The following is a 16651-nucleotide window of genomic DNA, read 5'->3' on the forward strand; positions in this document are numbered from 1 at the left end:
AGCTTGCGTGTATTTAATATTGGGTCTCCCAGATCCGGATAAATCCCTTATCCGGATTGGTGCTGGTCCCAATGTGTCCGGATAAGAGAGGTCGGACTGTACTTCATATCATGGCATCATTTTAATGAGATAAGTTTGGTTAACAGTGTATTTTTCTTCTTTTTTAATCTTTTTTTTAAAGCGATTTTCATATGAATGTTTTAAAGAAACGTTAGAATCGATCAGTTGGACTACTAGTACTCTGTTTCTAGAAATTCTTCTAAAGACAATGCTTTATACCAAGCTCATCTTTTTTTTTGTAGAGTCAGCTTCGTCTTTTACCTGCACATAGAGACGTTAAGACCATAGTTCGGGTCATCTGGTTCAACCCTTGGGTAAGACGGATCAGAAGGCTTCGAATCGTCCTGGAAATCCTTGGTCTGGAAATAGGAAAGTGACCAGTTGTTGTAGCCAACAAGACTGTTTTCTTCGCCACCATAGTAATATTTATAAACTTGACGGGGGATGAACTCAGAGGTAAAAGCAATGACGAGTGCCTGTAAAAAAAAAAAAAAAGCATTTAAAACCGTCAATATTACAAGATAAATCCTCTGAAGAGGAGCAAAATGACCAATTGTTGTAGCCAACAAGACTGTTTTCTTCGCCACCGTAGTAATATTTATAAACTTGACGGGGGATGAAATCAGAGGTAAAAGCAATGACGAGTGCCTGTAAAAAAAAAAAAGCATTTAAAACCGTCAATATTGAGCAAAATGACCAATAGTATTCAAACTTGGCTCTTTGTGAAACATACATGTACATGTACCCTAGGGGAGTGTTTTACAATGTTTTAAGTATGACTTTGTGTTGCACTCGACTGACGACGCGAATATGATATGCAACGCGCAAGCTTATTGAACCAGCACATCAATGATGTGGAGCTCATCCGGGATCTCGCAACAAATTTGAACACAATTTTGTAATTTAGCCCAGTTGACACTGTAGTGAATTATATTGGTGACATAATTGAGGAAACAAAATTGAAATTGGTGAACCTCATGAGGCTCTCAGATGGAACCAAAAAAAATCAAAATCAGTAAACAAATAAGAAGCATTTTTGTGAGTTTTGAGAAATATGCATAAATTAGTATATTTAGTGAGTTTCTAAATTCTGTGAAGAAATTTAGTATCCCCACCTAGAGCTACAGTATCATATCAAGCAAACAAAATTGAAATCGATCAACAAATGAAGGAGAAAAAGTATTTTTTCTGTGATTTCGCATAAATTAGCATAATTTTCTACTCGAAATTTCAAAAGTCTGTGTAGAAGTTTGGTGAACCTCATAAAGCTCTACGAGATGGAAGAAAAAAAAATCAAAATCGGTCAACAGATAAAGAAGAAGCATTTTATGTGAATTTTGAAAATATGCATGAATTAATTTTGCATAAATTAGCATAAAAATGTTTATAGTCAAAATTCCAAAATTCTGTGTAGAAGCAAGAAGATTTTATGACTGGAGTTCCAACAGGTAACAAATTTATTCAAGCAGCTGTTCATTTCTAAAGAAGCACAAAAGAAAGAATGGCAGTCAGGACCTTTTTGATGTCCGCCTTCGAAGCCGCCAGTTTCAGTGAAAAAATCAGAGGAGTGAAACTTTACGAATATTTGTATAAATTTTCCATCTTTCATATTAATAAACAAACTGAAATTTGAAGGATTACAAGACATCAATAACCAAGCACTATTACGCCGAGATATTTGCCAAGATTATATCAATTAACCTTTAATTAGTAAAAAAAAGTAAGAATTTGACCTTTACTGACACCAGATTTTAACACTTTTCCTATCGTTTGCAGCGAATGAAAATTTCAAATGTGGTCGGTGGAATATTGTTATTCATTATTGTATATGCCAGATGAGTGCCCGTACATGCCCAGTCGAGTAAATTTGATTCATATTTCAGGACATATTGCAGAGTTTATTTTTGCATGCCTCCGAATTATATACTGTACTACACATATAACCAGACCAAGATGCAGCGAAAAAGTAATTATCATCACAATAGCATATTTCCCTTGATATATGACCTACATGTATAGCTGCGGAGTCATGCAGGAATCGTTTGTCTACACAATTGCAAGAAATGTTGAGCAAAGTGCATGCATGACATACTTTCTGCAGGCGGTTTTTAACCTTGTTCAAAGGGATTTTATTTGCTGTTACTCAATCTCATTTGAAACCACCTTGGTAGAAGTCAGGTGAACCTCATAAAGCTTTACCAGATGGAAGCAAAAAAATCAAAATCAGTCAAAAAATAAAGAAGCATTTTTTGTGAACTTGGAAAAATTCGCAAAAAATTAGCATATTTAATTAGTTTCAAAATTCTGAGTATAAGTTTGGAATCCCTCACCTAGTGCTATCATATAAAGCAAACAGACTTGAAATCGGATTTGAAATGACGAAGAAGAAGCATTCTGAAATTGTGGACGGATGACAGACGACGGACGCCACGTGATAAGCTCATCCGGCCCAAAGGGCCGGATGAATTAAAAATATGCAGTAGTGCACGTCCTCTTGGCATGATCTAACAAATGCGGTCATGCCTTTTCTAAAGCACACAATTTAAGTGCGACTCTAAGCCATACTTAAATCTCTGTTAAACACCCTCCGCTCCCTGGTTGAACGTATATACTTACATTAGTCAAGACAGACAGGTTTCCAATGGAAACTAGGATTGCATACCAAGCACCTGAAAATTAAAAACACAAAAAAGATTAAATAAAAGTTAAAGATAAATACCAGTTGCGGTAACGATCTCAAAATGAGTCTGAAGAGAATCGAATAAAACTACAACCCAAGTGTTTATACATGTATGAATAAAAAATATGTGCCTAGTGGCTCTGGAAGAACATTAGTAATTGCTGAGAAATGAGCAAAATAAGCATGGAATTCGATCAAATATCAGGTAATTTACCGAGCAATATTAATAAACTGTCCTACATATTGCTTTTCTATGTTAGTGATCATCAGTATTATCGGTTTTGAGCAAAGATTTCATGATTTCACAAATATAAGTTTACATTAATGTACAAGATCTAGATATATGACAATATGGGAACAATTAACCTTAAAGACTTTTTGATTAAATAATTGTTTGCTGCAACTACTACTACTCTTTAACCTTTAAGTACAAGAGCTCTCCTTTCACTGTTTAAATGGAACGTAATTTACAGGTAATTTACATAAATCAAAGGGAAATATCATGATTCGATACTAGAGGTCAATTCATAAGAGTTTAGGGTCATGCACAAATTCTCGCTATCGGCAATAACCATAAGTTCCGGGATGTAGCTTACGCTGTTTCCGGTAACTTCCCATAGCTTGAGGGAAAGAATAGTATAAAGCAAGAGGGATGACATTAGTAGCAAGTTTTACAATGATTTTACAAAGATGGGGGGCGCCGTGGTCTAGTGGTTACGAATCTTGTCTTTCAACGAGAGGGACGTGGGTTCGCATCTCGGCTACGGCATGTTTTCCTTCAGCAAAAGAAATTTATCCACATTGTGCTGCACTCAACTCTGGTGAGGTAAATGGGTACCCGGCAGGATTAATTCCTTAAATTAACCAAGCACCTTTAGCAGCTGGATCTACAGCCGGGGTAATATATAGTGCGCCATTGAATAGGAAACTAGATAAATTGGCGCCTCATAAATGCTATATATTAGTATTATTATGATTATTACATGTACCGCCTCAAAATATAAGAGGACATCGAGAACACCGTGCGAAAGTACATGCGACTAGACTAGCACTAGCTATGGTATGACTATGAGTAGACCAGAAATTGTTTCGCAACACATCACTGAACAAGAAGTAAAATTTCTTGTTCAGTGCGCAAAGTGAATCACAAATTCACACCATGTACTGTATTCACGAACTTTTGATTATTGTGGATTTAGTAATAATTGACAGGTAACTTTTCTGGTACAAAATAAAAATAATTCCCTTTTAAACAGAATTTTAATCTTAAATTCCCATTCACATGTTAGCAAATGATCTGCTCTTACCGATATCTTGAGCCCGCTTGGCGACGGGTCGTCGAAGCTGAGAGATGAATTTGTAGGCATCGAGACGGACCTCGATAAGGTTGTTGAGAAGAGCGAAGAGAGGGGCAAGGGGGAAAGCAGCCACGAAGATGGTTGAGAAACCAAACTGAACGACTGAAAAACAGAAGAGAAGAGGAATGAGAAACAGATAGTCAAATAAATGAGATAAAGAACACCACCTATGGGAGATGGGGAATGCTCACCTGTCTTTATGCTTTTTATCATATTTTAAATCTCTTCTCAATCTGTGCCAATAGTCCTAACCAGGGAAGAGCATGGATTTATGCAATGCACCGCACCGGCCGAGCTGCTCGATGGGTGGAATTCACTCTGAATCCTTATGTTTCGTATTGTAAAAAGTAATGAGGCGTAGTCTGATGACACAAACCCTATCATTACATTATTCTCAAAGGCCCGTACTCTAAAGTCCCATTTAACTTAGGCCATGGTCTAATTGTATTAATATTAAGGTAAGCCAAACATTTCAAAATGCATTTACATGGCTTTTTCCTCATGGTTCAGTGATAAAGGGAATCATTTCAGTAACTATTCCCAGTCAGTTATGAATTATTTGAGTATCAAATGAGCTGATCAGTGGAACTTGTTCTGAGAGAGAACCTGTCACAATTGCTTATTAGTTATTGACTATCCATAAACCACATCTTTAGACCATAGTCTAAATTCAACCCAAGTTTAGAATACCTCTCATAACCTTTGGCCTTATTATACTATAAAAAAAATTAGTCCCCACAGGCCTATTTCACAAGGACTTACACATAATTAAATATGTCATTACTATGACTACCGTGAAAATCTTCATTGTAATTGGCTGCGGAACCATGCTACCATGGTAGTTGCCAAAATGGTAAAGTTACAATAGTCGTAACTCTTTATCAAATGGGCCCCAGGCCGTTTACGTACCCATCTCAAGGTATTCTTTGAAGAGCCCTCGTGGTCCAAGGTCGGCCAAGTCAGCATCTTGCTCCCACTGCTCGTAGCGTCCCTTGCCGCTCTTTTCTTCCTTGCGACCAGTACGGGAGCGCCAGAAGTTCAAGACGACACTTTGCAGAGGGGAAAGAAAAGGGGAAACAAAAAGTTTCTAGTATGTTCATATCATACACATGTACATGTACATGTATGTCCATAGATAATGTCACAATCTATATATAACTGCATTGGGGAACAATTCAGTATACATGTTCTACATGTACAGTTGCCGTTCCGGCAAACTATCAGTTCACCCCTATCTCATTTTTACACTTTGGCCCATATTCTGAAGTTTGGTTAAAATTAAACCCTGGTCTAAAGTTGTGGTTTAACTATGGAGAGCCAATTGGGGCACCAATCCCTAACAGTACACATTCAATTTATTAAATCGTATGACACCGAAATTGTCCATAATTGTCTGGGAATGACAACTGAAGTGTTTTCCTTCATCATACAAGCAAAAGGAAACAAAAATAGTAAATACATGTATAAGAAATATATAATATAGACAGAATTTCTTAATTTTTGGCTCCCCATAATTTTAGCACAGAGTTAGACCGTGGTCTAAGTTAAACCTGACTTCAGAATACGGGCCTTGGAGGGTAATTTTTTTTAATTCATAACATATTGTAATTTTCGCCAAACCAACAAAAATGTTCAATAAGCCAGTTCACGGTTAGCTCATGATAAACTTTTCTCAAATGACCTTTGTGATTTTTCATTAGGATAAGCACTATCATTTTCAAATGAAGATGTTGCGTAAGCTTTACCGGTAGAGTATTCAAATTCTAAGAACAAAAGGCATTGTATAGACCAGGTGACCAGAATAGTACATGTACATCAGGGATAAAGTTTGGAAATCTGTTTTATTGTCTGCCTTTGGCACATTTGACTATTGTTTACGCTACTGTCAAATACCAGTGATTATGAAGGCTCTATTTATTACTCTTCAGCTTGGATGTGATAAATATTTTGAAAGGAATACATGAATAATCATCAAATCACAAATGCCTGTGTCAGTGAATTTGAAAGCCACCTTCATGGTTGTCTCCAATGACCTTTTTCTGCTCGTGCGCAGTTTACAACCGTGAACAGGCTTATTGTCGTCTGCTTTCATTAAAATCAACCGCAAGTCAGGTAGAACGTCTCCTTGAAACTACTTACGGCAAAGCCAATTCCATGAAGTTATTGAAGAACTGCTTTCCGCACATAGTGATGGCGATGTTGATGAATAGTTCCTGCATGCACCCTGCTGGGTCACACTAGTAAAAAAAAAGAGAGACAAAAAAATTCATAAATTTTTACAGTATCTATCACGATTTATGGCTTCTAATAATAATATGCAACATTTATATAGCGCTTAATGGGTGCGTCGTGGTCTACTGGTTCTGACTCTTGCCTTTGAAACAGAGGGTCGTGTGTTCGAATCGTAGCCATGGCGTATTTTCCTTCAGCAAGAAATTTATCCACACTGTGCTGCACTCGACCCAGGTGAGGTGAATGGGTACCCGGCAGGAGTAATTCCTTGCATGCACTGAGCGCCGGTGATGGTAGCTCGAGCTAAAGCCGGGGTAATAATAGCAGCGCTTTGTATCCTCTGGCAAAAAGCGCTTTATAAATCCAACTATTATTATTATTATTATTATTAATACAAATGTTTCTAAGCGCTGCATACTATTACCCCGGCTTTAGCACGGCTACCCTGATCGGGCACATCGAGCATTCAAGGAATTCCTTCCTACCGGGGACACATTTACTACACCTGGGTCGAGAGTGGCAAATGTAGATAAACGCCTTGCCAAAGGACGCTAGTGCTGCGGTGGGATTTGAACCCCGGACCTTGTGGTTCACAGTCCGGAGACTTATCCACTGAGCCACAACACCTCTACGGAATTAGTATTCCTAAGCCGAGAAATACTGTTTGCATCCACTTGGTCTTCTGGTAGATGGTCTAATTCTCAGATCGTCTCATTCCATTATTATAGCTAAAAGCCACTTGGTCTACAATTAATATGGTGGAGTTATGATTTAGTCCAACCATCACTACATGCAAGAGGTAAATTGCCAATTCGTCTACTGCCAACTCGTCCACTCACCACATGGTCTACTTTCATTTAGTCTAATCACCGTTTCGTCTCATAACCAGTTGGTCAAATCTTTATTTCATTTTCATTCACTTTGCACAATTAACACTTAGTTCAATTACACCAAAGGGTATATGGACTAAATGGCTATTGGACCAACTGGTTATAATATTAGACGAAATGGTGAGTGGACAAATTGGCAATTGGACCATGTGGATAGTGGACGAACTGATGGTAGACCAAATGAGAGTAGACGAGTTGGCAATTGGATGTATTGGCATTAGACGAATTGGAATAAACCCAAATACTCCACCTGAATGTTGTTGAGTCTCATGCCAAGATGGTCGTCTTCCACTTCTTCTATTTAACGTTTTTCACTTTGTCAAATGAACATCGATTCATAAACATTTCATCTAATATCGTCGCACGGCAGGCAGAAGGGCGCAAATTTCTTGCCAAGCAGAAGGGAGCACACACTAAATCCCATCAAACCTATAGAATATCAACTTTAATAGACCAAACTTAAATGAATGAATAAAGGGATGAAATGGAACATGCATAGTAAATTTGGTCTGAAATAAGTCAATAATTTATAGGTTAGATGAAATTCAGTGAGTGTGCCCTTCTGCTCGGCGAGAAATTTGAGGCCTTCTGCCATCCATGCAACGAAAACAGTATTTCACTAAATGATTAGACAGCTTAAAAAATTCGATGCTATCTCCCTTTCATAAAATAGAAATATATTTTCCTCACCTCTTCTTGACGCCAGATACCAAACACACGGCCATAGTCAGCTGGAGTACCGGGTAGGCTGTTTAAAAAAAAGAGGAATACCACACACATTAATCAACATCTTTATCCAATTAATTTTATACATAAACAAGGTTTCATCTAAGATCTAAACCACATATGAGATACCTTATAAACATTTGTATCATTTTGTATTATCATCAATGAGAGACCTACCACCCCCTGAGAACGCAATGTAAAAACTGGTAGAGTAGTACATGTAGTTGAAAATGCTATTAGTGATACATGTTACAGGTATAATCATAATTATTATTACTATTATTTTTACTATTACTATCCTCATTGTGAAACCTACCGTCCCTTGAAGAACGCAATGTAAAAACTGGTAGAGTAGTAGTTGACGAATGCAAAGAGATACATCTTGAAGGTGAAACTGTCTTCGTACTCGGTCTCCGTTCGGTGCAATTCTGTGAGAAGAAATGATACATTGTAATGTGGTGACGAGGATCATAATCAATTGATTGACTGAGATCTATTATGTGACCTGTCATTTATTCTAACAGGCAAGTTTGCTCATGACTGGTACCTGTAAATAGCTAACCTCTCATGTTTCTGTACGTATCGATTCCCACGACCTGTCCGAATTGCCCCTTTAACAAATTAACACATTTTCTACATTACTCTGAGTCAATAAACAATGCATGATACAACCTCACTGATCCTTTACCGAAGCTTTAGGCTTTAAAAGAAGTAGCATTTTCTACATTACTTTGACTCTTATTTCTAAATCTGTAAGTATACTACAAAGATAAACACTTAGTATGATTTATACTTGTACTGCATGTTACTTACCAAGGTTGGTTAGCCACACAGCAATCCGTTCGTACAACTGTAAAAAAAAAACATATATATAAAATTCATCAACATGTAAAGCTGGCATATTTAGTTTTATTTCCATATTATTAACAATGTGAATTATTGAGTGTCACTCTATATAATGCATGAAGTATTTGATTTGATTTTGATTTTATTCATATATATATATATATATATATATACAGGGTGTACATCATTTTCAACATTACATAATATTCATATTAGTATAATCATTCATGTTATATATATGACTGAAGCCAGTGCGTTGTGTGTAAACGTCTCTCCCCTGTTTCATAGATGCAGGCTATGTTATAGTGGAAAACACTCTGTCCCTCGGATAGGACGTTAAATGGAGGCCCCGTGTGGAGGAGAATCACCACCTTTGCACGTTAAGAACCCACTGCACTATTCGAATAAGAGTAGGGGGAAACCCCGGTGTAGTGGTTCACCTGCATTCCCCAACCAGTTATCGGGAGGAGAGACCTGCGGGTCACAGTTCTGTGTGCGTGCCCTTCTTGGCGACCCAGATTGGCTGGCTCCTCCAATGCGCCTTTGAATGTCTTTGACAGATATATGGCGCTATACAAATGCTGTGCATCATCATCATCATATACATGAGTGGAGCATCATACAGTGTAAGCTCTATGAGCTTGTATGCAAGTATGCAAGTGATAGCAACACAGGTTTTGAGTTTGGCAGAGAAATAAAAAACTCACCATGTCAAAAGATCATGATTAGGTGTGGAGTCCCACAAGGCTCCATCACTGGTCCACTGTTTTTCACAATGGTTATATATTCCCTTCAGGATTTCCTACTGACACACTCTATATGATACATGAGGTATGCAAATGAAAACCACACTTTATTGGTGTTTTTTTAGCTCGGCAGTCACCATGTGAAAACATCATGAGACATGGAGTCCCTCAAGGCTCTATCACTGGTCCATTGCTTTTCATAATGTTTATGCCACCCCTTCAGGATATATTGTGCATGAAGTATGATACTCACCAGTTGAAGGATCATAATGAGGATGAGCGAGATGCAGGAAGCCGTTACCGAGGTGATGATGGAGGAGAAAGATGAGATGAATTCCTGGTCGATTGAGAAGATGGCTGCCTTGACGACGATTCTGTAGATGATGACGGTCATGACAGCTGCCATGACGAGCAGAATCTAGAGAGGCATTTAGGGAGAAAATTGGTCACAAGACCAAAAGGAAATCAGTTAGATTTTCCTTCAACTTCGGTATTCTAAGAAAAAAATACCCCCATCCCCCTTCAAACAGTCATTGTTTGGGGTTGTTTTGGTTTTGTTTTTTAATCTTTAAACAGTGGTTCAAGCCCATAATATGACAACTTTTTTATATTTACAAAATTGTGAATGAGTTTGTATTATTCAACATTTTTATACTTCTTTTAGAAATATTTGTATCAACTCAAAATTTACTCTGAATAACAGATATTCAGTCTCTATATGGCTTTGTGTAATGTGGTGTTAATTTGGAAGTTCTGAATACTGAGAGATAAGGCTCTTCAAGGGGACCTTTAGAATAATCTGCTGTTAATATAAGTTTATTCTGAACCAAAATAAATCTCAAGGTGATTTACTCTTGATAAATTGAACTTCTCATGTATCCATTTCATTACAATTTAATAAATAAAAGAATACTTAAATGATTCTGAATCATATTTCTTCAATGTAAATGTTAGAGCATACATGTATATACTTAATATTTCCATGAGATACCAAAAATTTATGATTTGCAAAATGCACTAGAGTGAAAATTTAAATATCTGCAAATTTCATTTGGAAAGTAATGCAAAGAATGCTTTGCAAATGTGCATAATTTCCTCATTCGTTAGGCAGTGCATAATTTAAAATTTGAAAAAAATAAATTGCCGATAAATCAATAAAAGTGTTGTCCATGCCAAATAGGGTCACTTTTCATGCATTTTTTTTAACGTAATAAGAACAAATTAAATAAAAAAAATATTGCTTTATCATAGAATTTGTATAAGAATATAAAGTGACACAGTACATGAAAATATAATAATTGATTATAAATGATAGAAGCAAATCAAATATGACCAGTCACCCCAAAGCCAACAGTAAGTTGTCAGGGAATGTTATTTGTAAATAGTCAAAATAGTAATTGGGTCTTCAAAGAGCAAAAATAGGAAATATAAGCTTATATAGAAGAGTAATTATTCTTCTTCCCACTGCCAAATTTGCAGTGGTAAAGGTGAATTAAAATCAAAGATACAAGTTTCTTCAGTAACCAATTTTAGCAGATTGCTTGAAAGTTTTATTGAGATTGCACAATGCGCATATCTCATGTTCAAGTGAACCCCAAACTTCAACCCTTGTTTTATCCTTTATTTTTCAAGCTTCTGCAGAATTTATTCTACTTGTGAGGGTTATTGTTGATCAATTTTGAAAAGTTATATATCATTTTAGGATGTGATTTTGCAAGTTAAATAAAAAAAAAATAAAAATTCATTTTGGGTTTCATATTGTTGGTTTTGGAGTGGCTGGTAATAAACAATATATTCATATTACTGAAACAGTTTTGAGTATTTTACATAGGTAAAGGTAGTATAGGGGTAAAAAATCAATATCCATGAATTATTCATATGTCAGTATACTGTCAATGGGCTGTTAAAACTATCTAGAATATTTTTTTTATTAAATGAGGTAGCTCAGAAATAGTTGTATCGCATCAATAGTGACCACCTCAAATTATCAGATAATGGTCTTCTAATTCACATAGAGAACTAACTTTAGATAAAAGGTTGCTTATATCATAACTCTAACATATAACATTTTTGTCGTCAAAATCTTTAAATTTTGAGAAACAAGGGTTTGAACAGCCCATCGATGAGTATGGAATGCCCCCGTCCCCAAGAAAATGAACACAGGGGGTGAATATACCAGTAACTAGATACACATATAGAAAACATTTATTCAGAGAGGACAGAAGACATCAACCATCCGCAAACACCTAGCACTTCCAATACCTAATAAGCTTCTGCTTCTGTACATGTATGTCTACAGATATGCAATACACATACATGTACTACAGATTATACACTGGCATACTGTACACATGGAAATGTAGATATTGCTCAAGAGGTTTTTTGGGGGGGTGCTTAAAAGATTTGGGGAAAATTTATGAACAGAGTTTGTACATTACATTATTGACAAACTCGAACAAGCATTTGTTTAAATGTCTTTTTTTTTTCTTGAGGGGGGGGGGGGGAGCAGAGGCTTCTTTTGTGATATTTTGTTGTCCCTTTCAAATTATTATGTCCATGTACTTGAAGAAAAATGCTTTATTGTAGAGGATTTGAACTTTCTGAAATGCCAAACATGCTTAAATTCTTATATCATTTCTGGATGGAAATTCACCAGGTATATGTTTACGAATGGTTGATGGAATCTCTCTATAAAGATTCATTCAATTTGATTAGACAGTCAATAATACTCTTCTATACAATAAAGATTAGCAACGTACATCTACACTGAATAACTGTTAAAGAGCCATACAAGATTGAAAACTTGAAAACAAAATCTATGAGAACGAATGTGATTTACATATAGTTATATTAAAAGAGATATAGTATATTATTATACAAAGATCAGTACAGCAAATAATTTAAAAAATATATATATATTCATGTTTAGTCCACACAAAATCTTCAAAAAACACTGATCCTGATCACTAATTTACATTAATTTCAATGAAAAGTGAGGACAGAGAACAGAATTTGGCAAAAGTGCTATCTATACAAATGAATGGCAAAATGAGAGTTATAGGTTTTATTTTCATTAATTTATTATGTGATTTTGTTTTATTGACATAATGGAAGACTGTGGAATACTCCATATATTTCGCAAAAGAAATAAGAAATCTGGAAATTGTACATGATGGAAAACACAGGTGTTGAACTTTTCAAGTAATCTTGTCAATTCAATAATTCAGATTTGTTAAACTTTTTTAACGCTCTTATATTGAAACCAATTTGGATAAAAATGTCATATGTTCTGTTTTAATGGAAACAATATTCTCCCGAGATTTGGCTATATCATTGTGTTAAGGGATTTAGTTATAACATATTTCAAATATAAATTCTATTAATGCAATATCCACCTCATAGTTTTAATATCAATACCACCTACCCATTTTCAATAACAATAGAACAAAATAAAGTGATTTAATACATGTATAAGCTAATAATACACCAATCTTTTGTTTTTCTTTCATTCCTTTCATTTGCAACAGATTATTGTTGTCATCAAGCCCACTTTAAAAAAAAAGCATTTACCTTTAAATTAAAAAAGGGTGAGAAAATGATGTTTTGATACATGTAGTTCAAAATTTGCACTTGTCCCATTTCTTAGCGCATAATACATGTGAGTGTATGTGAAAATTAATGGTCACAAATATTGCTAAATTTATAATATTCATACTGGGTGAGTTCAAGTTTGGTGTTTGTGCCGGATTTGGCATTTAATGAAAGGTTTAAACAAAATATGATACATAATATCACATTAATTATACATGCTGCTATAAACACCAAAACCAGATTCCAATTCTAGTTTGGCGCTATGCACATTATTGATTCATGTACATGTAGCTCAACACCAAGACCGGCTTTCAAACAGGTTTGGTGCTGTGCACATCATTGATTCATGAAGCTAAACACCAACACCTGCTTCCAATTCAAGTTTGGTGCTGTGCTGAAATAAAAACTAAGCCAACACCATTTGGTCAACACCAAGCTTGAAATCTCTCAATGCATTCAGTAATCATGTCCTACCCAACTTCAAACCAACAATAAACGAGTAAGTTGCTTTGTATTAAGCCAAAATAGTTATTTGAATTTTTAAAAAAATCAAAATTTTGAAAATTACGAACTGAAAGGTTTACTTTTTTTTTCAATCTCCTCTGAAAGAAGAAACACAGGATAGAAGAATATGTATGGTATGGGTTTTAATTGATTAATTCTGTCATTATTTTAATCATTAAAAGACTTTTCAAACTATGTCAAAATTACAAATTCATGTTGGCTGACTTATTGTAGGTTCAAGTTGGGCAATCACATCAATCACAAAATGAATTAAAACGTGCATCTAATGGCACTATACAATGCGTCTCACAAAAAAGGAAACCTGTTTTCAGAGATATATTTCACAATTATCAAACATGTTTTTACTATGAATTTGATACTTATGGTAAAGAGTGGAGTCTCATCTTTAATTTGAGACCAACAGCTTAGCAAATCACTTATTAGATATCAGTGAGAAAAACTTGATAAAGAATACAAAGGAAATGCTCACGAGCCAAACGGCGAATAACAAACCAATCTTGTGCAATTTTATTGCGCCATCTCATTTTGACATTAAAATTTCAAACTTGTATTGCTCATTAATGCGTGAAGTGTTTGTCACTTAATTAGGTATCAAAATGTAGAGGAATAATTGAATTGTACATGTATGATGATGTGAATGAAATATCAGGATTAATTTGCCTTTGAAGAAAAAGATGTGGGAATCCAGGTTTCCTTTTTTCTGGGACACACTGTACAGTGTATATAACTGTGGAGGTCACACAGAAACGTTGGTAGTGCTAACAATGCATTAATAGAGGCCCTGTTACAATAATGTCATAGCAATGCTGATGTCACAACAATGCATTGTTTACATCTTTGATCAACGTTTGACATTTCAATCCGAAAAAAGTGACTGAGCTTAATACTGTTCATGCTGTGTTAGCGCTAACAGAATTTCTATGTGGCAGTCTCTAGGGGCCTTTTCACACGTGAATCTTGAATCATCATTGTAATGATGATTGCAATTCATCTATAGAATCATCGGACCTTTCACACAGAAATTTTGTACCGTAATTTGAGTGAAACTTAACTGGAATTCACATCTGGGATAGAATTTGAATTCATGGTTGTGATTAACATTGAATTCATGATTCTAGTTTGGTTTTACACGTGCTAAATATTCGCCATTAACCTCATTTTTCACTGGAATCATCATTCAAATTACGATTTTTTACTGTGTGAAAGGGCAGTTAGTATCTTGTATGGCTTTAAGTAACATAATTATTTCACCCTACCATGAATAGGATAATCGCTAGACCCCCTATGATGCGGGGAAATCGCACTCTCAGGGGAACAAATGGCTCCTCCCTCTACAGGGGTCAAGGGTCAAAACAGAGGTCAGATGGAAGGTTAAGAGAGGGGTTATGTTTGTTATCCAAGAAAAACCCAGCAGATATGTAATTAACAAGAAAAGATTGTGTGGATGTTAGCAGGATTAAGGGACACCGTAATTACATACAGTGTCAGGGGTCAGGATGAGGTCGGATTAGAGGTCACCGAGGGGTCATGTTTGTTATCCAAGAAAAAAACCCAGCAGATGAGTAATTAACAAGAGAGAAAATTGTGTGGGTGTTACCAGAACTCATGGGGAAGCCATCATCATGCACGTGCACCAGGGTGTAAAGTTAGTTGACCAGGTCGCACAAGGGTTAATAGAGGTCACGCCGTGGGGTCATCCATGGGCCAAAGGTCATCCAGAATCCAAAGTTTTAGTTGCCACATGCATGGGTGGTTTTTGTGAGGTGCATTATCAATGGCATGGATCACACACATTTGAGATTGAGGGTGTTAATGGAAGTCACAATGCATGATGAATGAATGAATGACACCAATCCCAATTTGATATTAAATAAAACACAATTTTGAGTTTTATAATACAATTTTAATTCATTGAGTACAATTTCATTTACCAAATACAGTTTATACGCAGTTATTTAATTTGGATATTTGCATGTGTATGCGGAGTGAATATTGTAATAACATGAATCCCAATTTTTGTTTCAGTAAGAATGATTTTTAATGATTAAGAATTTTATGAATTTGCATATAAGTTTCCAATATACATAAATTTTTTTTTTAATGGCATAAAATTAATAATTGGATGGACGTACCAACAGAGATTTTATTTCAATATTAGCAAGAAATGCAGTTAGAAGATATTTTTATTTGTATCAGTTTAGCAATGTTCAAGGGGGGAATGAAATATATATAGAAGTACATTTGTCCCGGCCCGATAAAAAAAAAAAATCAATATTGTTAAGGAGTATGATCAGACATAAATGATCAAATACGATTTTGACAGAACCACACGAGACAGAGTGTAATGTCACATAGTGAGTGAATTTTGGAAAGAAGGGAGAAAGAATAAAAAAAGATCAAATTAAGAATTAGTGCAAAAGACACCAAGTGACTGATCCCCAAACAAACCAATTTACATAGAGGACTGAACAAAATCAAACTGATTCATCAAATTCACTGTGGAAGAGGAAAGAATAGTGGAAAAAATGGCAGGATATAGTGTGTAATTTCATAATCCCAGGTTAGAATCAGGATAAAATAAAAATGATAACATGCATGGTAGGTCAAAAAGAAAATTATAAGTGAGTGAAGAAACAAAAAGGTAAATAAATGGGAATAAATTTACAAGAACAGTAGGAAAAGATACTGTTAGCCATCTATTGTTTGTAAGTGTTATATGCGTGTACATACAAGAGATTGCAGGATAGTACGCAGCTCAAAGAAAAGTTACGTGATATATACATTTGAAGTCAAAACCCAATCCAATGTTAGATTATAGCAATCAGATAAGATGCAAACAAAGTAGTGTCAGAGTCACTCGAATAAGTAGATGAAGGTGAAATATGCAAGCATTTGCAAAGGTTAGTTGAGTAGAAGATACACTTTGAGGGTTCCAGGCGACACAACTGAACATAAAACAGGGTTTGTAAGGTAGAAGGATTTGCCGTGTGCTGTCGG

General features: G+C 35.6%; 1 protein-coding gene across 31 annotated transcripts in view; it reads right to left on the reverse strand.

Moving 5' to 3' along the window:
* LOC129283169 (anoctamin-4-like) overlaps positions 1-16651 on the reverse strand; it is a 78123-nt gene that overhangs the window by 13037 nt on the left and 48435 nt on the right. For 23 of the 31 annotated variants that reach the window (XM_064114884.1, XM_064114882.1, XM_064114879.1 and 20 more), the window contains 9 exons: positions 9792-9956; positions 8760-8796; positions 8263-8374; positions 7911-7968; positions 6238-6335; positions 5008-5147; positions 4048-4200; positions 2677-2729; positions 322-536 (listed from right to left, as the gene is read on the reverse strand). In XM_064114884.1, the coding sequence (XP_063970954.1) occupies positions 322-536; positions 2677-2729; positions 4048-4200; positions 5008-5147; positions 6238-6335; positions 7911-7968; positions 8263-8374; positions 8760-8796; positions 9792-9956 (1031 nt within the window). Of the gene's footprint in view, positions 1-321; positions 537-2676; positions 2730-4047; positions 4201-5007; positions 5148-6237; positions 6336-7910; positions 7969-8262; positions 8375-8759; positions 8797-9791; positions 9957-14910; positions 14986-16651 lie in introns of all 31 variants that reach the window. The other 8 variants (XM_064114883.1, XM_064114877.1, XM_064114869.1 and 5 more) reach the window with 1 other exon arrangement.

Source organism: Lytechinus pictus, unplaced genomic scaffold, assembly GCF_037042905.1.
Source record: "Lytechinus pictus isolate F3 Inbred unplaced genomic scaffold, Lp3.0 scaffold_20, whole genome shotgun sequence".
In the NCBI taxonomy this organism is placed as follows: domain Eukaryota; kingdom Metazoa; phylum Echinodermata; class Echinoidea; order Temnopleuroida; family Toxopneustidae; genus Lytechinus; species Lytechinus pictus.